Here is a 26127-nt window from a genome sequence, read left to right as displayed (position 1 = left end):
CTGTTAGGTGTCATTTTAGTAATAGCAGATCATCTCTTTTCTTTAGCTTTGTGTCCTTAGGCTTTTCATTACTATTTATTTCACCAAAAAATGTAAAATAGACTCTTACTTACCTTTCTTTGGAAAAAATGGCTAAACTAGAAATGTGTGATCAAAGAGAAAAGGGAATCATGTCTAATTATCACACTCTGTAGCATTTAGCATTCATTTAGTCAGAGATGGATGAGTCTTTTCCAGCTGCTCAGCCACACTAAGACTTTGGTTGATTTTCATCAGTTACAAGTGTACACAAAAACCCCAGTGTTTTTAAATCATCCTGTTAAAGCATCACTAGTCCTTTGGTACACAGAGAATTTTTGTCACTGAATTTTTCAGGAAGGTGATTCAGATGATAAATCTAATTTTTAACCATTGATAAAGACTAAAACTCAGTGTTGACTGACATTACTAAGACACAGAAATCTTGCTTCTCGTGCCCTCCAGCAGGATAAATAGAGAGATATTTGGTCTTCACTAGTATAACCTTCCTAGTTAAGGTATTTTTTTGGCAATACTTCAGTATATATTTGTTTGGTTCCCCTCCTCCTTCAGTCATGGACTGGTGCTCATGTAATGTAGTTTTATCACAAGAGGAATATAAGACAGAATCGAGAAAGTGGGGGGTTTGAGGCTCCTACCAGGATCACATCATTGGATTGCAAAACATCTTCTTAATCTTGAATAAGAAAAAACTAAGTATTAGTAGAATCAGAGGTGATGTGCCTTTTGTTTACAATCTTAGGCCTTCACAAGGGTGAGGAGAGCATGGAATGGCTTTTTTTTAATAACTGGGATTTGAATTTCACTTGCCATATTTGTCTTCTTTTGAGTAGTCATTTAAAATAAGTGTTATTTTCTAAATATTGAGCCATTTCTGCATATTTAAGGAAGTCTTTCCTACACTATGTAATTCAGGGTCACTAGGCAGTTTTCAAAATCTCAACTGAGTAATTTCAAGTTTCTTAGGCATTTGTGGCTTTTCCTGCACCCATGCCTTCCATTTACTTACCAGACCTCCTATTTCATGGAGCACACCTTGTTTGAAAACATAATACTTTTAAATTCCCTTGTGTGAAACTTGGATCAGCTGATGTGGTGTGAGGTAACCTCTTTAGTCACTGGTGTGGCAAATGACCTCAGTTAACACAGATATTTAGATAACAAGGGGCCAGTGTTGCTTTCTTCATCAGATACCCAGAAAATTGCAGATTTACATAAATGTGAACTTGAGTAACTATTGCAACACATCCTTCTTATGGCTGATGGCTGTGTGTGCTGTTCATATGTTTCAGTTTTATCCCACTGAGCAAGCATTTTGCTCTGGCTACATTTGCATTCTTTCTTTGTACTGACACAACACCCCAAGTAACATTTTATAGTGTCAGATATGTGAGAACAGTAAGGGAAATCCTTTTTTTTAACAAAAAAAAATTCTTTATAAACATTCTTTATGTTTCAGATTGTCTTTGTGAGACTCTTACATTGTTTTATTAAGAAGAAAAGCTTTTATAAATACGAGATTTTAAAAGTCTGGTGGTAATTACCATGGATTTTTTTCCTTTAGTCTTCCATGGTTTCTCTTAGTGTTCAAACTATGAGTATTTTTATAGTCTTAAACTTTTTTGGCATTTGTATTAAAAATACTGGCAGAAGTGTTCCTTGAGCAAGACTGAAATGTAGAACTATTTTCAGATTTTTGGAAAGTCTGTCTGGTTTTTCTGTTGGGGGTTTTGATTTTGGTGGTTTTCTTGTTTTGGGGTTTTTTTCGGATCTGGCAGCAATGCCATTGATCCAGCTGTTTTTGTCAATATCTAATTTGATCAGGTTGTATTTATTCGACATAATTGGGTTCTGCTATAGGTTTGCATCTCAAATGCATTGGTTTATCATTCCTAAAGAATGATGCCACACCTAAGAACAAGGAATCAACAGGAAAGTGGGTTTGCCATAATTTGGAAATAATTGTGGTTGTTTCCTCTAAGGCTCTGGCTCTGTGGTTCTTTGACTGAATAGTAATGACCCCAAAGATTTCTCTGTTGTTTTTTGTCTTGCACTGGAGAAGACTGGGAAGTCCAGACAGTCAAGTTTACTGATACACAATGATAATAACCTTTCTACATTACTCAGAATGTAGAACACTCCAAGTGTTTTTCTGCCCCTACTCCCAGGAAAAGTGGGGCTTTCACTGGTTTACTGGAGAAACAAACTCACAACCAAAACTGAAGTTTTCCAGGCCAGTCCTAAGCAGTTCTGTTATTCTACAAGGATTTCTTGCTTATTGATTTGTCTCATTAAATTGTGCATAATACAGTTTTTCTCCTAACTTTTGAGTCTATATTTTTTGAAAAAACACCCATCCCTAGGAAAATAACAATCTAAATGCCTTTGAAATTGTGGCAGAACAGAACAGCCTAATTATGTAAAAGTCATACATAAAAATATGTCTCTTGACTAACTTGTTAGATTATTTCTGACAGTACTGAAATCACCAATAGCACCGAAAATGTATATTTTCCTCAGTATGTTATGATGAACATTTGCTTTGAATAATATGCTGTCTTATGTTGAGAATTGTTGGAGGAATACAAATCAAAACATTCTCAAACCAAGAAAATTTCCTTCAAAGGCAGAATCCTTCAAGACTGTCCAGAAATAGTGGCATTCTCTAAACTTGTTTTTCTCCCAATGATTTGGGTGTTTGCATCAGTTTCAAAAGCTTTCCCTTGCTCCTTACTAAGCCATTACTGACAAAAAATCATAACAAACCATATTGAAAAAAAATTCAAAATTAATTTTTCACCTCTTGAAAGTGAGAAAATAACAGAGACAGAATGCTGATAATCCATGCACCCAAAAAAAAAAAGAGAATATTGATTCCTTTAGGCCTTTTTTTTTTTTTTTTTTAAAGTAATGAATGGTTTATTTGCTCTCATTTATGCTGGAGTGATTTTGTAACTAGAATTAGAGCTGATTTTCCCCATTCTGTTACCCATTGCAAGTATTTGTGGAGGCAAGTTTTGTTCCTAGGCATGTGGCATTAATCCCTGATTAATGTTGCACGAACAGTTTAGCTCCAGGTCTGGGTTCTTAATTTGTTCACAAAAGGTACTTGTATTGATAAAATATGATAGGATTAACTTTGTTTGCTTAGAAAACTGTTTTAGCCCTTTTTCTCTGCTGTCCTTGATGTTACACAAAATGACCAGACATTCCTAAGATGACCTTTGACGTGGAATATTATATTCCAGAATTCCTTTGAGGGTAAAAGGGATTTTTATTTTTTTCACAATGTGTAGAGTGGATTATTTTATTTCTGGAAGAGATGGCTCAATTATCATGGAATTAAGCACTATACAGTCAAAGTGGCATGTGAGAAACATTGCTCTGAAAAACCCAGTCAGGAATTCCTGTTATCCCTCCTGTATTCCCAGTATCACCCTGTCTGCTGTCTCTTCACTCAAGTGTAGGGCCACACTCGTAGTCTGGGTCAAGGGAAATGGCTTTTTCAAAGTGTTATATTTTGGCAAGGTTTGATACTTTCAAGCCCTTAAGGATGTTGGAAGAAAACCCTCATTTGTGCTGTAAAATGGATGAGAAGTGAGGAGAGAGAATCCAGCTTCCTTCTCAGGCCCCAGCCTCAGTGTCTTTGAGACTGCAGAGAGATGCATCTTGCTGAGTAAAGACTGATCAACACCACATAGCTGAAAAAATACTTAGAAACATCTTTAAAACAGGATATGGGCCTCATTCTATTCCAAGTACTATTCAGAGTGTAGCTTTCAGGTATTTTAACCAAGACTGGTGTATGACTAAGGGCCGGTAGCATTGTCAGCCACATGAGACCTCAGAAGTCCCAGTTATTAAAAAGCTGAAGGCAACATAAAGGTAGTTATTAACTCAAATAAATCAAAATGTCAAACCTGAATCTTAAGCTATGGAAAAACTTTTCAGATTTACAGAGTTTGAGGTGTGGAAACTTTCACAAATGAAGCAGCTAAGCAATTGGTTATAAGGCTGTGGATGTAACTGTTCTTTGAAATATATCTGTGTTCCTGTGATAGTGTTGTGTTGTTAATGAACCTTGTGTCTTATTTCAGAGAGATTCCCCCTCTACATCCAGACAGTCCCCAGCTAATGGTCATAGCAGCACTAACAATTCTGTTTCGGTAAGATTTCCAGTTCCACACAGAGAAAGTGTGAAAGTTTTGTTGGTGCTCATCTGCCATTACTGTTAAACTTATCGTGTGGTCAGTGGAAAATTTTGTCCTGCTGAGAGAACCCAGGTTATTGCATATGTAACTCCCCGTTTTCTTTTTTTTTTTTAAAGGGCTTTTTCCAACATATTCTTCTCATTAAAAGCCATACCGTGAATTAAATGTTAATAACTGTACTGTGACACTTCAGTCATCCTTAAATCATTGTCAGCACTTTCCTCAAAACTAGGCAGAGGTTTAAAGTGGAAGTTTTTATTTCCATCCTGAGCTTTGGAAGCAGAGTTTGAAGGAAGAGTAACTGTGCAGTTGGTATCCCAAGACATTTTAGATTTTTTTTTTTTTCTTTTAAGTTTTGTGTTTTGAGAGCCCTCTGGAACGTGTACTGGTTTCCGCTATCTGAGTTAAGGAATTGGTGTGCTCTCTGCTGTCGTGGTACGTGCACATACTGTGTGAAACATGAGCCTTGCCTGGGTATGGAAAGCAAAAGGAAGTGGCTTTAAACTGCACTACAAACCAAGCTATTACCATCACATCTTTAACACAAAGTACTTCTGTTTTGTATGTATTCAGGTAGAAAAGTGCTGTTGATCTCCTGTTCTTCCTAAAGTACATTAATGTTAAAATTTGTGTTGTTTATCATTTGTTGTTGTTTGGGCCAGTGTAGTAACTACACACAAGTTTCTTCAGTGAGTGCTGTCAATATCGTGAGTTCATGGGACTAGCTAAAAACAAACAAAAAAAACAAAACCAAGTAACTCTTTCTTTAACTATTAATAAAAATTGCAACTTAGACATTATTTGCCACAAGGTAAAGTGCTTATTAATTAGTAGAATGAAAAATAATTGTGTGAATGAAAAATTTAAGACATTTTTGTGAACTAAATTGAATTTATAACATGATAAGTAGTTGTAATCTTAATTCTCAGCACAATTGATCACATTATACATTTTTAATCATAAGTTTTTTAGTATTTATAGCAGCCTCTCTCTTTTAAAAGCAAAACTTAAGTATTAAGTGGAAAAGGCATTCACATAAAGAGCCTCTTTCACTTGGTGGTGCTTTTGTGTTGAAGATGCTGAATTATTTATTAAAAAGCACATTCTTTATCTGCTTAAACTTTTTACCTGCTTTCTTCAGCTTGCTGCTAAACAGCCTGGGTTTGATTTTTCTTTAAGAAAAGAATTATTTCTAAACATGGGTCAATGCTTTATACTTTTGTCTAACTTACCATTTTACTGTAACGTAGTATGAATCACTAACAAACAGTGTTATGTACCCTTAAAAAGTAAAATGAAAATTTCTTCTCCTGGGTTGACTTTATTCTGCAGGACTTGCCATCGACAACACAACCAAAAGGACGACAGGTGAATAGAAATCCTCCATGGGAATTTTTGTAAACTTAGCTGCTAGCAAACATCCCTGCTTACCTTTCTCCCCCTCGTATTCTGTATGTGCTGGACTAAAACATTTAAGCTTGGAAAATTTGTTCCATTTTTTTCATTTTTCTTTTTAACTCATTTGTTTGTGGCTAATTCAAAATAGCTTTTTTTGTTGTTTTTCATGTGTCCACATGTGTGGGAGTTACAAAGTCATTGTGAATTTAACTGGAGATGTTGATTTAGTTCAGAATGCATTAATAGACTTCCTGTTGTGCAGTGTCCTGTTGTAGTGGTTCTGTTCAAACCCATGACACCTGTGCAGGTTTTAATCTTAGAGGAAAGCTGAAATTTCTATTTTAGCTGGCATGGAAACAAGTAGGGCAGGTGTCTAAAACTCTAAAATATTGTGCTGACAAAGATTTCAAGTCTTGAGTTTATCTGAAACTAGTTACTAACATTAACAAAGCTCTTCAAAAAAAAAAAACGTTAAGGACAGTTTCTGTTAAGGTTTGATAAATCTGAAGATGGTCTCTTAAAATTTCAGTCTTAAATCCCATATTCAATAACCTCCTTTGACTTTGTTACCTTGACCTGCTGGTTGTGCAAGTCATCACAGACCAAAGAAAGATCTTCCCTCTACAGAGAATTCCAAGAAAGCCCATAGGGGCTCCTCAGAGGATTCCCTATCATTTTCTTTGCAATATTAAGAATTTTTGGTTTTTTACTGCAGCCTCCAAATGAACACATACTGTCAAGTGATTTGTGTTTCATCTCAAGTAACTGCTCCAGTTATATATAGTCATTCCAGAATCTACCTCTGAATTTTTAACTGAGTACTCAGCCTCCTTCTCTACCAGGAATTTTTTTAATAGCTCTTGCAATTCCATTCAAGAAGTCAATCAGCTACTTTAACTCTTGTCTTTGAGAATCTTTTTATATTGCTGTCTGGTTGAGCTGTCTAGAACTTCTATTACAAGAATGGTTTGCTCTCACTTCACTTCCCATTTTTAAAGGTCTCTATGGTTCTTTCAGCTTTCCCTTTTCTTCTGAAGACTCCAACTGCCTGAATGTAAACCTGGAAAGGCTCCATGGTACACCTTCCAAATATTTATATTAGGTTTCCATTTGGTCCTCATAGGGTATTTTCCCCAGGAGAAGAAACTTTGTTCAAGGCAGTGTCAAAATAATGGTGTTTCTCTTACTCACACCATTTATAATTACCTGATTTTTTCAATTTTTACCTGATTTTTCCCATTGAACCAACATCTTTTTCTTGTCATCCTGGAAAACATTAAGGGCTTGGAAAACAGATACATGTTTATGTATGAGGAAGTCTGTAAAATTCCATGAATTGCCAGTATATGGTGGATAATGGCTCAAGCTGGAGCAGGGACTTGAAAAACAGGGACATTTCTAGACAGTGAAAATACTGCTGATGTTTCTAGACCAATATTAGATAAGCTTCAGGCAAAATAAGGGATCAGCTCAATATTGATTACTTCATGGAAAACAAATTAATAAACATAATTGGTTTCAAAATATCCTATTTCTCAGGTAATTAAAAGAAGGTGGGTTGCTTTTTTAAGCTCACTCAATGCCCAGCAGAACAAGGGTCAGATTTAATATATTAAAAGTTGAGTTCCGTATTGGTGTTGTCATCTGATGCTCTCACTGCAAACCAATAAAAATACATCAGATACAAGATAGAAGTGATTAGCCATTTTAAGTTAATTTATTCATATCTCAGTGTGCAGATTGGATTACTTTTTTAAGTGCCATGAATAGTGCTAACACTGCATACTTACAGCTATTTCTGGAGCAGAATTTGAGCAAAGTTGAAAAGTGATTGTTGCAGTTTGTAAGAAGGTTATTACTTTGCAATGCAACTGTTGGGCTTTTTTTAATCTAGTCAATTTTTAGTAAGAAAATCAGCAGTATGTGTATACAAGGCTGTCTGAGATGCTGTAGGGTGGTGTTTGAAGTTCATGAACTACAGAAATTATCCACCTAGGGCATGACATTTAATTTTGATTTTAAGATCCTTGGTTGTAATTAGCAACCAAAACTGGAGATCACTTTTATTTTTATTTTCTAGAGTTGAGACCTCAGTAACACACAAAGAGAGGATTGGTATATTAGTTTAAATTGTGAAGTCAGAGTCTGGATTCTTTCTGTTAATGTTCCTTAGAGAATAACTTGCTCAAATCATGAGTTTTATTTACACAGGAACAGACTTTTACTGAAAAGCCCATACAAAGAACTTCCACATTCCTCTTTAGTAACTCTGTGATAGGTCCAATACAGGACCTCCTGAAAAAGATTTTTTTAAATGTCTTAAATCTTTAAAATTCTCATTCTAAAGATCACTAATAAAGCCTAAGTTCTTTATACTGTCCAATAAAATTTCCTACCTCAGAAATTTTTAAAATATACCATGGGAGTTCAGTTGGAAAGTGTATTACAAATTGAGTTGTAAGGTGCTGGCTTATGTTCTGTAATGATTTGTGATAGTTAATAACTATTAGAGAGACTCTATGAGAGTTTATTACATTTCTGCTGTTCAGGTTCCATAGAATGTAGAAACCATGAGCTGTTGAAATAACATCATATGTCTCCATCGTTTGCTGGAGGGGGCATTTTCATTTTCAACTATCACTTACGCTTTGGCACCTTCCTTTTTTGTTTCTTTCTTTGCTTGTTGCAACCAATATGTGTAGCTGCATTCACAGATCAGATTTTCACCTGTTACTCTGAATGCCGTATCAGTAATAATACTGCAGTGTCTCTTATAAACTCTTTTTTTTTGTAGATCTATGTAAGAGCACAATTTGAATATGATCCAGCAAAGGATGACCTCATTCCCTGCAAAGAAGCTGGCATCAGATTCCGAGTTGGTGATATTATCCAAATCATTAGCAAAGATGATCATAACTGGTGGCAGGGTAAACTTGAGAACTCCAAAAATGGTACTGCAGGTCTTATTCCTTCTCCTGAACTTCAAGAATGGTATGACTTATGTTTTCTATAAAAATGAACTTAGTTTTGATTTTATTTCTGTCTCTCATACTTTTCACTGTTGTATAGCTAGTTTTTTGAATTTTTTTTCCTTTTTTTTCTCAGAGTCTATATATTGTCTCAATTTGTGTGGCATTGATTTTTTTTCTCTCATATATGCATAGCAGTAAGGGTTACATGCAATATCATATGTGTGATTACATTGAAAAAAATAATTCCTCTGTTACTAAACAGTGTGTTTTCTGGTATACTGTAGGAAACTAGGATTGAAGATGGCTACATGCAAATAGGTTATATAAGAGGGTCAAATAATTTCTCTTTCAGCTTCTAAACAGGGGTTTCATTAGCATTGCTTACATGCAAGTGCTGCAGGAATAAGGTCTTAGCAAGATACCAAGCAAAAAGGTCGTTGAGGGAGTTTCAGGGTTTTCTTTCCTTTTCATTTTTCATGTGAATGTCAAAAAGCAGAAAAATCTCAATGCTAAGATTCCTGAATGATAGGTTCAGTGAACAGCAATGGCGCTGAGCAGTGCAAAGCCTTTAAACAGCCTCTTGCAGGAGCTGTTTAGGAAAAAATTGAAATGCATCATCACAAATTCTGGCAAGCAAGTCCTGGGCCTTGGAAGATATGGCCATAACTCAACAAAGTTTATCAACATGGATAGTCTAGCCCAAAATACTTCATACAGGATTTGCTCCATAAAAGAATTGGAGTTCTGCACGGGGTTTAACAGCTCCTGTGCCTCCTGGACTGGCTAAGGGAGATTTTTTCAGAAGAGAAACAGAGGCACACAAGACCTTTAGTTCCATCTCCTGAGCTCTGTGCAAGCCATGGCATAAGGGAGGCACAGGTGTACCTTGCAGTGCTTCACCCCAAAGATCACCTTCCAAACAGTCCCACAGCACCACTTGCTCTGCAGTAATTCAGACCATGGTGGTCTTTCCAGACCTTGTGCTCTTCCATTCTGATCTGCTGCAGAATGGTCTGGATTCATTTCAGGAGCTGCCCTTCCTCCCATGCTCACTTCATCTGTGAGCTTCCATCATCTACCATTAAGAAAATATTCTTCCATCAAAATACCCCTATATATATATACATATATATATATATATATATATATATATATATATATATATATATATGTGTGTTCTTTCAAGTCATCAAAACAAAAATGTTGTTAAAAGTTTTACTGTTTTCTTGTTCTATAAAAAAAGTCTTACTTTTCTAATTCATTCTGTGCAGCTTTTTTAAGATCCTTGATTACAACAGAAAATGTTTCTTTCTCCTCCATATGTCAGGCGAGTTGCTTGTATTGCCATGGAGAAGACCAAACAGGAGCAACAGGCCAGCTGTACTTGGTTTGGAAAGAAAAAAAAGCAGTACAAAGACAAATATTTGGCAAAGCACAATGCAGGTATGAACAAAAAATGCAGGTATCTTTAACAGGTTACATTCTTTGCAGTTTAAGCCTTGCCATTAATTGTTCTGCTGGCACTCTTATATGAACCTAATGAGTTACTTAGGAAAATATAAGTAAAATTCTAATTACGCCAACGTTACTCTGCTTGTTCTTTGCTATTTAAGCCTAGAGCTTAGTCAGTGAGAGGCAAGCTGCCACAAAATCAGTGCATCATAGTATATCCTGATAACAGGCTTAGATTGTTTGGGGGTTTATGTTTAAAGCAGCATTAGAAACCAACAGGATATGATTTTTGCAACCTGTATAATTATGCTGTGCTCTACAGAAGACTGTTCTGTGTCATCCTTGTTAATGTGTGTTTATAGTTATAGATATGTGAAAACATCATGAAAGAGCATTTTTGTTGAAGTGGTACAGCTGGAAGTGGAATAAGAGCCATTGTATAGTCAGTGTGTTATTTACAGTTACCAGATAGAACCAGCTGTGGAGGTTTATCCTCCCTGCAGTGATTTTTGCTTGAATCCTGAGTTTGGGGCTTCAGTTTAGACTACTGAAAAAATGAATTGCTTTAGAAAATTTTGAAAGTATAGAGTAAGAGATCCTTGTCAAGCAAAATTCATTAGTTTTAGTAGTAAAGAAGAAAGACCCCTTCATTTGTGAGCTGAATTTGCTTCTTTTCTTCTTTTAATATAAATATTTAATGTGCTGAAACTGCTTTTCAACACTTTTCTGTTGCTCCTGCATTGATATCACGTTCTGTGATGCTTATGTTGCTGTGGTCTCCTGAGAGACTTGCAGAGATTTTTATTAGAATCAAAAGATGTACCTGTCCAAGCAGTGTAGTGACAGTATTTTATATTACATTAATTTCTGGAGGTTTTTTTCAGTTGCATCCTTGAACACACCTATTAAACAATATAAATCCATGTTTTCACATATTTCTCTTTACTTGCACAGTCTGTGTGCAGTTTAAGAGCTCATAATGTGTCGCTATTACAGAAAACGTTTCCTTAAAAGTAATTTGAAAGTAAATTCTAAGAAATCAAAGAACAGTAATTATCATTTATACTTTTTGATTCAGTGTTGCATTTAAGATGTTCACAGGTGAATATAAAACTATTTGTTACCCTGAAAAGCCCTCACAAGCAGATTGAAAGCTTTTAAGTAGTTTCCTTCCTTTTGCTGGTTTAACACTCTAGTTGTTCTGATGTTTCCCCTTCGTTGCAGTAACGCTCAACCACATTTTACTAATTATGACTATAACAAAAGCTGTTGAGAATAATCTGGATTTTATGAGCCAAAGTCTTTGACAGTACTGGTCTCAAGGTACTTGAGATATTGATAATAATCAATTGCTCCCAGCACACATTCCCACAGCCTTGCTCCTCCCTTCTGTCGTGGCCATGCTGTGAACTGGATCAAGAACAGCCCAAAAAAAACCATGGATTTTTTTCTTCAGGGCAGATACATTTCTTAATGCATTTCTCAATGCAAATACAGAACTAAGAATGTCAGTGTGAGTAAGCAGGGCCTGCTACAAAGGAGTGAGCTAAAGGAAGGATAGCCAGGAAAGGAGAAGGAGCAGGCAGTACGGTAGGAGCAGAACTAGCTCAAAGATTTGCATCTGTTAAATTCCTGAAAGGAAAGGAATCTAGACTTTCCAGTCTTGACCTAGGGAGACATTTTGGAGAAGGTTGACAGCACTTTGATTCACACAGTTCACCTGCCTTCACCAGCAGTGCTGTTATATCATTATTGGCTTTATAGCAGAGCAAGTGTTTGCCAAACTAGAAATAAGAACATTAAAAATTACGATAATGACCATAAAAGAAACTGTTCCCTTCAGAATACAACTTCCCCTTTCCCTTAAGTCAAAAAGTTAATGGAAGCACAGATTGAAATAAAGATTTCTTGTAGAAATGTTATTGACCTTAGTGTCCCTGAGGTACTGAAGGTGATGCCAATAATATTCCAGGGAATGACACCAAATACAGGATATTCAATATATGAGTCTTATGAATTGCTTTGGTGTTCGTGTGAGCTCAGGTTTAACTGAGGTGGCACTGAATTCACATTCTCTGAAGTGCTCTGTCTCAACCAGGATTGTTAGTCAGAAATATGGCAACACTGGCCCTTGCAACCTTTCAGTGCTTCTGTCTCAGGATCAAAACCAGATCTTTCTTCTGCTGGATCCAAACCAAGTAGAGTCATTGTCAAAATGTTGCTCTTACAGGAAAGTAGAATTTATTTCTCTTATATCCTAGTATAAAATCAAATATATTGATCAGCAGTGTGTAATCTGTTTGGACTTGTGTGTTATTTTTCTCTTAGGGGTGAAACTGATCTGGGGTGCTGAGAAATGACCCAGTAAAATAGTTCATAGTCAACTCAGATTTGTGTAGCCAGCTAATGATTTGAGAGCTGGTGTGGTATATTGGGAATATTACTGGAAGTAGAAATGAGATTATTCTGCAAATCAGACATAGTTTATAAAGTAAACAGGAGATGATTTCAGTTACTTTTTAGAAGCAAATACATTCTCCTTTACCAGAAAATGTAATACTGTTGTTCTTTCCTCCATGCTTCATATTAGAGTATTAGGCAATTTCATGAGCATGTGTTTTATCAGTATAAAATCAGTTTTAAACCAAAGCCCACAGAAAAAAATGAAATATCTTTTTCATTATTAGATTCACTGACATTTTTATAAATGCTCTAGAGATATGCTGCAGTGATATCTAGATATATCTTTTATTTATTTCGCTGAAAAATTATTGCAGGGCTTCAGGAAAGAACATACCAGAGCTATGCTTCATATTATGCATAATGTAGAAAATTGCCAGGCTTTTATAAAATATGTTTATCATTTCTTAATGTGATTTATTTGCCTTGTGTTTAGACTATTGCATGGTAAAGTTTATTTTGTGCGTATACTTTTTATTTTACTAATATATTACAAGCCATATCTCAATGACCCCTGTGCATTTTTCATGCTGTCTTACTCCCAATGGCCTCTGTGCATGTAAGTAACCTGTCAAGTGACAATGCCTCTTTATTTGCTTCTTACTGTTTCCTTTCAAGAACTCCTTTTCTTTCTTAGCTAGTAACACAGAAGCATTGAAGTTCAGTCTTTTAAGTGTGCCCTGTATTCCTCCTATCGTTGTATATTAAGAGATTAATCATTTTTCTTTTGCATTTGAGAACCCCACAATCATTAGTTAAATCCATGTAGACTGAGACACATCTTCTCCATGCTACTACTTTGTGATGAAGGCATTGATATGTGTCATTTCTGATGTTTGTTCCTGTTGTTTGTATCTAACACAACGTGGTCTTGTTCAAGAAGAAAATAAAGGATTTTTTATTATTATTATTATTATTATTATTATTTTTCAATGGAAAAAGACACGTGCAGCCTTGGGTGGTTAGAATGGTAAAGCTGTTTAGTGTGTTTTAGATCTTTAATATGAAATGAATTATTAATTTGTTTCAATACTGTGAAGTTGCAAAAAGGACAAGAGTAAGAATTCCACTGCAGAATGGAAGAAAAATATGACTAAATTCTTGCTTGTAGTATTTGGGGAAAGGTTGAAAGAGATTCTTCTTTAGGATGAAATTCAAAATGCTTCAAATGGACTAGGACATTTTCATATCTGTATCTTTTCAAGGCCTTAAAGAGTCGAGTGTGTCAATTGGCTGATTTGTAGTTTGACCAAATTGAAGCTGTTGGACTTTCTCTCTCAGGTAAAAAGACTGCCATCAAATTGAAAAACTGAGAGTTATCCACACTCATCCTAAAAGATGGATTGAATATAGTTGAGGTGGATACACCACTTAAGACTTGGAAACACTCAGAGATCCAATAGTTTAGATGGAGTCTCTCCTCCCTCCTTTTCAGAGCGTGCAAAAATACAGAACTGAGAACTCTTGTTCATTATTCTGCTCCACAATTGCTGAATGCTGTAATCTTTACAGATATAAATAACTGCCTCCTGGCTGCTCCTTTCATTAGAATTCAGCAAGAGTTACCAGAGATGATGTGTTAATGGGCACAGGAGGAATAAGCTGTTATTAATGAACAGAACTTGATTTGTCAATCATAATATTTCTTGGCAATTGACAACAGATTTATAGGCATGATTGAATTCATCCAATTTCAACTGCAGTTGAAATGATATCTGAAATAATACTTTTGCAATTTTTCCCTAAATATGGTGGAGGTTCTTTTATGTAATGCCATCACTTTTCATTAGAATTCTTCATTCTGTCACAAGTTTTAAAAGCATGTCAGTTTAATTAGCACGTGTGTTTAAAGAGAACTCTAATTACAAGTAAATGGTGTGGTTTGAAAGAATAAATACCACAAAGTATTAACACTCTTCTCTGTGCATTTCTCATAGATCTTGTTAAAACATTATTATGAAAGTATCCTTATCTTCAGTGTAAATAGATGTTCTCATATTGTATTCATGTCAGTCACTGTCTACAGATTTTTCTTTAGTATTGCTATTTCTTAGGAATGCAAACGTGAATGGCATGCTGTTTTAGCTGATTTTTGTGGTCTGCTGAACACTGCATGAAAGGACATGCAAACTTTGCTGGGCATCTGGGTAGCTTTGTTACTGCTCTCAACAGTTTTTTAAATGAACATTCTTGTTAAAATTGCATAAGGAATGAATGGTTTTATTTTCTGTAACATGTTACTTTGTATTATAAATCTAAAATTTGCTAAAATTATAATTTGTAGCAGAATTGTCACCCTTAATATGCCTTTTTTCTTATCCTTTGGGGCTTTCTTTTGTGTTTTAGTGTTTGATCAATTAGATCTCGTCACATATGAAGAAGTAGTAAAGCTGCCAGCATTCAAAAGGAAAACACTAGTCTTACTAGGTAATTTTCAGTTATTTTTCTGAACATAGCAACATAATTTTTGAAGCCTTTCTGGTGGAAAATTTCTAAATCATTTTTTTGTGTTGTGGGTCAGGTGCACACGGTGTCGGAAGAAGACACATAAAAAACACACTCATCACAAAACATCCGGACAGATTTGCTTACCCCATTCCTCGTAAGTAGCAATGTTCACCCTGCTACAAAATCGTTTGTGTCATCCTTGTTCTGCTGTGTGTGTCCAGCTCAGCTGAGACAAATCCTGCCTTAAAGGTGGGAGCTGTGGTAGGACTGGGTGTGTTTCTTCTGCTTTTTCAAAAGGGAAGAGTGGAAAAGAATACCACTTTTGCATCAAGTGATCCTTATTTAAAAGCTTCTGGTTAGGCATACTTCTCCGTACCCCAAAGGTTTCATTTAGAAGGAAGGATAAAAGATTTCTCATTTTTTATTGTGTATAATTCTCATGAGAAGAAATATGAACTGGATTTAGAGGAATTTAATGTTTTAATTCTTTCTCACAGCCTAGTCTTAAGGACTGGTATTACACTAAAGTAACCTCAAGTTTCCAGAGATGACAATAAGTAAAAGAAAACACAATTAATTTCACTGCTTACAAGTGGGATGTTATGAAGAGCACGGATGTGTTTTCCCTTCATGACGATTTTTATCAATATCCTGGAAGGAATTGCAGATCCCATCACATGATCTCTTGGAGATGCATCCTTTTTCCTTAAGCTAAGCACACCAAAACAAGAGCATCCAGCCCCTACCTGTCCACTCTATTTCACACTGACCTCAGAAATGCCATACATGGCTCAGAAGTGACACTCACTTAAATTTCTTCACAGAAACTATGGTTATTTCATCTGCAAATGCTTTTAAAATGGACCCACCTATACCATGATGAACATGCCTTAGGTTGCCTGCATTAGGTTCCTGCTCTGTGGAAGCACTGAGATTGTTTCACTGATCTTATAAGAAGACTAAAAAGATGCATTTTCTGCATTCCTTTACAAAACCATGGTATAGTAGGTAGCTTTTAAGATGGGCCTTAAATTGGGTGAGGAGTTTTGGAGAATGTTTTATGAAGAAATTATCTACATACTGAGAACCTGATCAAAATGATCAGGCCACACACAATGGCAGTTAATTCAAAGGGTTGGTAGGCCATACTTCTCTCACCACATAGGGCTGTAGAAGCAGTATTTTCAAAAACTATGTTACTCCTAAGTAGCTTTCACCTCTCTTGATCGCAAGTAATCAGGTTTTTAGACTGCTTTTTAGACTTATCCTTTTCACGTTCATAAAAACCTAATAAAAACTTAAATTTAAAAAAAAAAGGAAAATGCAGAAATGGTTTTAGGACAGAAAAAGATTTAGGAGAAATATGAGTATCTTAAGTCCAGTAGACCTAGGGACCCTTCTTCTCTTGCTTTTCCCAACACATCCCTCAAACTTCTGCTTTTCCCAGTGCCTGTCTTTCTGACTGCCTCATGCTTCATTGCTCTATATGTGATTTGACAGGTCATCATTCATTGAGTAAGTACTGATAAACAAACAAAAAAGGAGCCATCTGTAACCTTAATATTGCTTCTGTACTGAAATATTTTGTATTTTCAGACACAACCAGACCTCCAAAGAAAGATGAAGAAAATGGCAAAAATTACTACTTTGTATCACATGACCAAATGATGCAGGATATATCAAACAATGAATATTTGGAATATGGCAGCCATGAGGATGCAATGTATGGGACAAAACTGGAAACAATACGAAAGATCCATGAGCAGGGACTAATTGCAATACTTGATGTAGAACCTCAGGTAACTAATTAGAAGTGTATAAAAATAGGACTCATCACAAATCCTTCTCTGAGATGTTTTTATTGATTGCACACTAGATAAGTGCTGCATAAAGTGATGTGGAGCAAAAGTCCTTGGACCACCAGGGTATCAGTCTGTGAAGTGGGATTCTGGTAATCATCTGGTTAGAAGAACACAGAGGAGAAAGAAAAATGAGGCTCTCAAGAAACTCTAATAGTTTGTTTATTCATTGTATAAAATCTGTGGAAAATTCTGACACATTTCCTTTGAAACATCTGTGTAGTCATTACATTCAATTCACAGGGCTCTGTTTATGTACTTTGTTAAGTGGAACAACATGAATATGGACAATTGTAATGTTTATGTTATTCTAGCAGATGGAAGGAAATGGGAGGAAAGACAAAATTAAGACCAGTGTTATCTGCTTAAATTTGCTGATTTGTTTCTTCATCGTGAATGGATTCAGCAACTTCAAATTCTTCTAAGAATTTCACAATAGAAATGAGATACCTGACTAAATTATTTAAGACAGAATATGATGGTGTGGTGGTGTTCTTAAAAATAAAATCCCACATTTAACAGTGTTCAGGAAGAGCAGCATTTATAATTAGTTCAAATGGAACAGCTGTTAACAGCAACCTCTGTTGATAAACTTTTTCAACATGCATCATTCAAAAGCTGTACAATTCTCAGAAGTGGTTTTAATCTTTGTTAGAATATATTTACATTTGGTAACAGCTCCCTTTGCCACACTTCCTCCAGCTTATGTCCAGCAAGCCACTTGCCTAACCAGCTTCCTCATTTATCCATCTCAGCTCATTGAGGCCAACCTGTTTGTGGACTTACTCCTGGTTGTCTTACACCACTTTCCTATTTTCCCTCAGGCACTCTTAGTTACAAGGGTTTTCTTGCATTTCCCTTACGGGGTTTGTCTCTAGTTTGGAGCAGGTTGGCAGAGGTGATTCCTGTTGGTGGGTTTCAAGCAGCAGAGATGAAAACCTTTTAGCTCAGGGAAAGGGTGGATTGTGGGGGGTTTCTTTTGCTGGTTTCTTTAAAAAGAAAAAGCTTTGGAGAAGACAGGAAATGGAAAGAGCAAAACCAGAGAGACTTTTAGTAGTCTGACTTTATCATGTCCATCCCTTTTGAGTTCAGCTGAGGTGTTTAACTCACGGTACTGCACTTCAGTCGAGCCTGGATCTGTAACAGGGTTTCACATCTGGCAGCTCTGTGTCACACACTTCATTATGAGTAAGACAACTCTTTACTGAGAACTCTTCTCTTTTGCACAGATTTGGTTCAGGGGATTGGAGTTGTATTTCCTGCATTCAGTGCTATGCTCACTTTTTTAAAACTTCAAATTTTTCACATCACATTTTGATTTGTTTAAAAAATAATAATTTTATAATAATAAAAATTTTATTCTCATCAATATTTTAAAACACATTTGGCTCTTTTCCCTATTTATGGCACAACTGAATTTTTTTTGCATGGTGTTTCATCAATCAGTTTTAAATGTAAACAGAATTCCACACACTTTGAGACTGTATGGGAAGAGGCTCTCTGAAAATGCTAAAGCTTTTACTGTCTCATAAACTCCCTTTAAGGATAAATACATGTTTTGACCACCAAAAATGTAACATAATAGAAAAAGTTGGGTGTCTGTATTACTAAGGTCTTGACTCCAATTCAGTTAAAAACAAATCCAGCACTGGTAGATCATAAATTTGTGTCTTTTGCTTGTGTGACTAAACTTACTTCACATTGATTGTTGGGGGTTTCCTCTAAAGTATCTGATTTTTTTTCTCCTAGGCATTGAAGGTCCTGAGAACTGCAGAATTTGCTCCTTTTGTTGTTTTTATTGCTGCACCTACGATTACCCCAGGCATTAATGAGGTATGGCATGTTGCAATCTGATGTCCTGTCAGAGACAGAATTAAGGATGAGATTCAAATGTGCAGATCAGACTCTTTAATTATTGCCTTGTCTGTAAATGAAGAGGCAGAAAAATAATTGATTGACAGCTTTATTAAGTTGATAGAGATACATTTATTGTTTATGAACCAGTAATTCAAAATGTGGGCCTCAAGAGGAAGGATCCATGTGCTGTATTCTAGAAGTACATTCTTTTATTTCATTCCCTTCTCCAGTTCAAAGATCCATTTCCAAATCATTGGCACAAATTACTCAGTTGTGAGTTGCAATGCCAGCACTGATCCCACCTTTAGCTTTAGCATTTTCCCTGCACAGCAAATATAGGAAAATAGGTTTATTCATCTTGACAACTGTCCTCTAAGAATTGGAAGCTTTGACCCAAGTTCCCAGTTGCTTGTGGAATAATGCTAAGTATTCATGGAAATCCATGTCCTACATTTTCTACTTAGTTTTTATGGAGTATCTGCTCTGCAGATTCCTACTGATTTCAAGGATACCAAGCAATTCTGGATTTAGCTCACACGAAGGCAAAGAGCATTTTCGCAAACACTTTAATTTGCTCAGTCTTCCTTAAACCACGATATTAAAGTATTTCATCTATTGGATTTGATCATGAATCTGTTCCAAATCTCCTAGATGTCTCCTTGATCATCGAAGCACAAAGTCAGAAACTGTGTCACTACAGCAGAAATGTAATTACAGTATCATAAGCATGAAGCTATGACATCACTGCAGAGGCTTGCAGGAAAAGAAGGAGCAAGACAAACATATTTAAATGCAAATATCCTGAATGATTATTCAAATCAAAAGTGGAAAGTGAAGAATTTTGGCCTCAAGCTGGAATTCTACTGGCAACTGAGGCATTCTCTTAGTTCACTATGATGCTTTAGTGGGCTACTTTAGCTCCAAATTGGATTTCATTCAATTTTAAGCACCAGTGCTAGAACAAGCAGTGAAAGAGGGGATGGGAGGGGGAAGAAGCTTCTATTCACTTTCACAGCATTAAGTTATGTCATTTCACTGTGTCTTAGGGACCCACACCCTAATGGTACAATTTGAGAGTGTAAAGACAAAGATCTCTCAGCACAGCACAATTTGCCATGTTAGTGAAGTGACACTTTATGTAACTGCTGGTGTGATACTGTGAATTGGTACAATCTTGATAAAATACTAGAATTTCGTAATCTACACTGAATATGCCTTTGTGTAAACAAATAGCATTGCCTCAGATACCCTGTAAAATTACATAATTGCCTGGGCTTGTTGCCCCCATACCTGTCTCAGCTCCCAGATAGTCCTTCCTTGGCCTCACTCATCTGCCAGTGGTACTTAAATTTTAATCTTCCAGTTGTAGTATGTAATACAGAGATATTTGGGACAATTCATGTGAGGGAGAAAAATGTTTTCCCTCATACACTGGGAAGAGAACAAAAATGTGCCTTTTATAGTAGTGATGGGGAAATACATGCTCATGCCAAAGAAATATTAGTAAAAGTGTTATGTTCTAAATATTTGCATTCATGCTGTAAAACTGTCTTTATTTTAAGCTCCTGTGACAAAAGTCTCTGTGCCTGCAGGGTTTCACCCAGGCACATGAATTGCTGAATCAAGGCCACATTTACAAAATATGCTAATTTATTAATCAATTAAAGTTAAGGAAAGGGAGGGGCAGGCAACAGTAATAGCAACAGACCTTACCCAAACACAGGATCTTGTTTTCCGAGGTTTTCTGGGCAGACAAGCAAAGTGTGTCTGTGTGGTAGCAGCCTGCAAGGCAGGAAACAAGGGTGAGGAGTGTGTGTTTCCTATTTCCCATTCATGCTTCCTTCTTGAAAGGTTCATTTGCATAATGAGTGTCCCTTTCTGTTGATCCTCTTGCCCCGCCTTGTTTTATTTTACTTGTGCTTTTTGCAAACACTTCTGTAAATGACTGTCCTTTTTTCCCTCCCCATGTTTTCTTAAATTTCATCTTTGTTTTTCTTTCATTTTCCTGCATTCGTACTAATTGTACATAGCTGCCAAAATGGTGCAGAAAACTGCCTGTAAGTACTAGGGGCTGACAAGTTATTGCAGTAGTTCTAGAATGTAGATCTGCTTGTTCCCATTCAACATTACTTTTGCCGTTGGAGTCAAAATTTAATGTAATAATGACTTTTGATATCTGCCCTAAAATTATCTGCTAGTGAAAAAAGAGACTGTAGATTAAACTTTCTGCTCTTACAGAGGTAATCTGAACTTTGTGGTAAAATCAGTGCAGAGGCCTGATCCTAGCAGTGTCTCTCTTGAGACACTTTAGCCTGTCAAATACCACACAAAATGTCTCAGCAATCGAGGCCCATACAGCAAGAGTCAGGAGGCAAAATACTGTCCTTTCCAGTGAATATAGCCATGCACTGGGAGCAGTTCTGCAAAGCACAAGACCAATGTAAATCCTACAGGGAATCTCCTAGAGTGCACCCACCCATCTAATCATAGAGGGAGCTTAAATCAGATGGTTGCTGTAGTGCTAAAACAGAGAGAGGAGGGAGCATATCAGAAAACCTTGGCGTAGTCTCTGTCCTCCAGCTGTTCCTACCTCCATTGCCCAGACAGCAGCAAAGAGGAGATCACAGGCTCCATTTGTTTGCTGTAAACCTTACTGAGCCAAATTCTTCAGACTTCTAGCTGTGCTTCCTCCCTTCCAGCAGCCAAAGAATAAAAGGAATTCTTCTTATGAAGTGTGGAGTTCACCAGCTGTTTAAATTGAGAATTTCTTTCTATTGAAGCAAAACTGGCGAAGGCCTGATGGTGTTTACATGTTGTCTACAGCTTTAGAAGGGAGTATTAATAATTTGTTGGGCTGGGCTTCGATTGCCACAAGTGGCAGCTGTTTGTGCTAGGTACTTTAGGCCAGAAAAACCCCAGCCCTCAGAGAATGAAGGTGCCACTGGCAGCCTTTATGTACATGGGGGTATTTCATGGATAAAGCCATATTTCACTCCTTGCAGCTGTGGTGGAAAAGGAGAGAAGATTAGGAAAGTGAACTGAATTAGGAAGAAAAGTCAGATCCAAAAATGAACACACTGCAACTAGACCCACATAAAATGCCTATTGCACAAGAGCTGAGGGAAGAAGAAAAGGCAGATGTTGTGCTCACAAATGTTAAGTTTCTGAAGTTCCGGCCATTCGTCTGTCTGCAGCTCACTGAACATTTTGATAAATACCTTCTTTCTTGACACTATTGAGAGTACAACTGCTGAAGATTTTCCTTCTTGGAACATAATCTGGGATGTTCAGTATGCAAAATTTAATTAAGACATTTTAGAGGAATTGAGAGGAACTTACTACAGCAAATGCTTTGATTGCAGCTAGCTTCAAAGATTAATTTTGGTATTTAAGTCTTGCAGACTCAGAGAAAACAGCCAAGTCTGACATGTACAAATAGATACACTATCACAACCGTGGGTGAAATTTAGACCCAGAATGAAACAAAAATCAAGAACTTTTAATCTCTTTTCCTTTTGCTGAGGTTTGGAAAGTTTGAACCTATTTGAAACTTGTTGCAATGGCCTATCCCAAACTTATTATTGCCCATAAAAGTATATGAAAGAAGTAATGATTTACATTTCCAACAGGCTGGGAAATTTAGATATTCCAAAATACAGACCACTTTGATCCCAGTAAAGTTGGATCTAGGAGAAGCTAAGTCAGAAAAATACTGAAATTTAATGGATTTTTGAAACACTTAGTTTTGTGACATCTGTGTGTGCAAGGTAAACTTTACCAGTTGGGGTTTTTTAAGATGAAATGGCTGCAAGATTTTCAGATTTTCATTGTCAGTGACAGTAAGATAAATACTCTAGTGAGAAAAGGCCATACCTGTAGGTAAAAGTAACATTGATGGGAAATCTGAGTAACAATTCAAAATCTGCATAAGGACTTAACAGTTCTAAGGCTTCCAGGGGCTTTTCAGGTACTGTTATCCCTGTGTCATGAGATTAAAACTCTTTTCAAGGTACAATATGATTTGGAGAAGACAGACTATAAATACAAAATTAATCTTAGCTGGATACATTTAAAGGACTGAAAATACTGTGCATGACAAGTTATTGACCTTCCTTTCTAGGTTAATGTAAGCAGGAAAGGCTCAATGCTCAGCTGATACAAATTGATGTCTCTTTTGGAATTTGTGAGAAGTTGGAAGTTTACCTGACTAGGGTTTTGGCTTAAAGACACTGGGCCATATGAAATATTCCACAAAAATATTTAATACTAGTATTGATCCACGTTGTTCTGCTTGTTAATAGCATAAATTAAATTTGCAAACACTGGAATTTCTACAGAAGTTCCAGGAGTTGCTGGTGGTGCATAATGGCCCATACAGGGCACATCCCTCGTACAGAAATGCATGTGAGGAGTATTTGCCTGACTTGGAATGAGATTTGTAATAATTTTCAAGTGAAGACAACCACACCACACTGTCCCCTCCCCATCTGAGGCTGCAGCTTCAGGAGAGAAGCAGAACTGTAACTTTGGCAGAGAACTTCTCCTCCAGAAGTGGCTGGTTTCATTGCTACAGGGAAGGAGAACTGTCTCAGAGCAGGTTGTTTCCTTCAGCAGACCTGAAAGCTGTTGTTCCACAGCTACTTGTCACTGTAAATACAAATACTTGGGAAGCTGAAACAGAAAAAAAAAAAGGTGGAGGTCATCTCAACAGCTGGATGAAATTCTGTTTCCAGAACAGTTTCTAGTAAAAAAGCTGTGGGCACTGTCTGTACTTTCTGCAGCCTAAAACTCTGTCTAGAAAAGTGTATCCCAGCTGATTGATCAAGTAGAATGAGCCTCTGGATACTGCAGAGCAGCAGGAGTCATTTTGCAACATATCCACCCCCAACCTGCAGGACAGGAAAGACTTGATTGCTTTCCTGTGGCTGTCTCAAGGTTCCTGAAAACAGCAAATGGATTTCTTGGTTTGGTTTTTTTTTTAATTCATAAGGAAATCTGCAGGAAGAGAATTCACACTTAAAATTGCTGCAGAGCCCTGGGAAGAAGCCTTTTGCATCCAGCTCCTTCCGGCAGGCAGACCTCACTAACAAAGGTCTGATGTCCTGGCTGCCTGGTTCATCTCCTTGGCTGCCTGGTTCACACGGAGAGGGGCTGGAAACACCCTGCTCTGAGATAGAAACCACAGAGGAGTAATGTGGAGTGAGAACTTCCTTATCAGTGAATTGTTAAAGGAAGTAGACCCAGAAGATTGGTGTTGAACAGAAAACATTACCAAAACTGGGAACAGCTGATACCTGACAGACACCCTCTCCCTCTCCTCCTGTTTCTCGTGTTCTCACTGGGACATAGGCCCAATAGCTCTTACTTGTGCACTGTGTCTGATTTATTCACATGTGATCTCCATTGCTGCTTTTCCAAGCTTCCACCCTCTACCTTGCTTTTTTTAACACTAGAGCTGTGTTTTGTCTCCAAGAATGTCATTAACCGAGTGCTGTTTGAGTGTCAGCTTCCAGAGGGAAACTGCCCTTTCTCCTTTGTGATTCCCATAGCTGTAGGTGGGAGAGCTAAAGCACCTCGACTCCTTGAGGCCTTTTTGGCCATTTCCTTCTCAGTTGAGTAGCTGTTGTGGAAGAGCATGAAATGATCCAACTTTTCTTTTCTCCCATTTTCTTCCCTGGCTGACGAACAGGATGAATCGCTTCAGCGCCTGCAGAAGGAGTCCGAAATCTTACAGAGAACATATGCACACTACTTTGACCTAACAATTATCAACAATGAGATTGATGAAACCATCAGGCACCTGGAGGAAGCCATCGAGCTTGTGTGTACAGCCTCCCAGTGGGTCCCGGTCTCCTGGGTCTACTAGACCGGGAATGAGAGAATTGAGTAGGAAAAAAAAAAATCTGTCATTACTGGGAACCACCTCATACATGGAAAACCTCTTCGTTATTGACCTTGTGTCAACAGGTCTTGGCCCCTAGAGACTACCTAGATGTAGTGTGACCTAAAATATAATTATTGTCATGTCCGAATAGATAGGAGGAGGGGGAACAAAAGACGAAACACTAATTTAAAGAGACAGTATCTTTTTTTTAATCATTTCTCCTAAACTTTAATAAAATGTATCTTTAAATATATGTATTATTCAGTCCTTTGGAATGTTATATTTTTGGAAATCATAGCTTTTTATTTCAAGGGCCCCTAAAAACTGCACAAAATAGATGCTGCTTTCTATAATCTATTTTAATAGTAATAATAATATGATTCTGTTACCTTAACTTGGGGGTGGAACACTACATTCTTTTTAGAGTCTGATTTTATGGATTGGAATACTTTGCTTTCCTTTATTTATTTGAAGTAATTAGTCTAGTGGTTACGAAACAAATTCATAAATTTTAAAGGCCTTTTTTTTTTGCGCTTTTTTGTTTTGTTTTTTTTTTTCTCTCCTAGGATAGTATTTTTAAGTACTTTTGTGTAACATCCAGGTAATGTGATACTGTCTCTTTGAAGAACTCTGTAAAAGTTTTAGAAATTTGAAATTGGGTCTTGACTCTTAATGCATGTGGACAGTCGCAAGCGTTCATGCTGTTGGTGTATCTGTGTTGATAAAACCTGTAATCTACAGCAAAGTACATTCCGTTCATGGGAACATGTACCCAAGGGAATAAAGCAAAATATTATTCTGACTAAGTTGTAAACCTATGCACATCCCTTGCATTTTGGGCAACTTTATAAAAAAAAAAAAAAAAAGAAAAACTGATTTTTATTAATAATAATCATGTAGTGAAATGTGTTTGTAATTTTGTCTCAATTTAATTTGTTGTAAGGTGGGAGGGGGCAGTTACTGGTTTCACCATTTCAGATCTGTGTTGTCTGAGAGTATTAACGTTTTAATTAAGTTGAAGCAAAGAAATGCTGATTTTTAATATGTATGTAATTGTTTAAAGATGCACACATTTTAAAAGAAAATACTGTGCAATGAAGAAACCAGTTTAGACATTGCGATAAACTGACTATTCCAAAAGACTCATCTACAACAGCCCTGTAAATTCCTTTAAAAATGGTAATTGACTCTACAGTCTGACCAATTTTTTTTTATTTTAAATATACTTCCTTTTATGTGTTCAACAATTAAATGCTTTTGGGTCCTTCATTTCATCACAGGGAGTTTCAAGAACAAATCAGTGACTCGTGCAGTGAGGAAAAGTGTCTTAAAGTCTGTAAGGGAAGCCTTTGTAGGGGCACAGCCTGCAGTCTGTCCCAGGGGTGCTGCTCCTCCTGGATCAGCACAGGCTTCCACAAAGTTGGAATTAGAGCAGAGCCGACTAAGGAAGTATAACCATGGATTGACCCGGCACTTCATTTCCCTTCTTCATGCTCTCACTGGCCCACATGATTTGCATTTTCTCTGAAAATGGTTAAAGGCAGCAG

The 26127-nt window shown here is 36.8% G+C and overlaps 1 protein-coding gene across 15 annotated transcripts in view; it reads left to right on the top strand.

Moving 5' to 3' along the window:
* CASK (calcium/calmodulin dependent serine protein kinase) overlaps positions 1-25832 on the top strand; it is a 190370-nt gene extending 164538 nt beyond the window's left edge. For 3 of the 15 annotated variants that reach the window (XM_032100947.1, XM_032100949.1, XM_032100962.1), the window contains 10 exons: positions 4137-4205; positions 5583-5618; positions 8443-8639; positions 9948-10063; positions 14879-14959; positions 15054-15134; positions 16577-16779; positions 18589-18672; positions 20727-20753; positions 24386-25832. In XM_032100947.1, the coding sequence (XP_031956838.1) occupies positions 4137-4205; positions 5583-5618; positions 8443-8639; positions 9948-10063; positions 14879-14959; positions 15054-15134; positions 16577-16779; positions 18589-18672; positions 20727-20753; positions 24386-24562 (1071 nt within the window). In that variant the 3' untranslated portion in view covers positions 24563-25832. The remainder of the gene's footprint in view (positions 1-4136; positions 4206-5582; positions 5619-8442; positions 8640-9947; positions 10064-14878; positions 14960-15053; positions 15135-16576; positions 16780-18588; positions 18673-20726; positions 20754-24385) is intronic. The other 12 variants (XM_032100950.1, XM_032100953.1, XM_032100948.1 and 9 more) reach the window with 11 other exon arrangements.
* The last annotated feature ends 295 nt before the right edge of the window (positions 25833-26127 follow it).

Source organism: Corvus moneduloides, chromosome 2, assembly GCF_009650955.1.
Source record: "Corvus moneduloides isolate bCorMon1 chromosome 2, bCorMon1.pri, whole genome shotgun sequence".
NCBI lineage: Eukaryota > Metazoa > Chordata > Aves > Passeriformes > Corvidae > Corvus > Corvus moneduloides.
The sequence above is the reverse complement of the archived record's forward strand: the minus strand, read 5'-3'. Positions and strand labels throughout refer to the sequence as shown.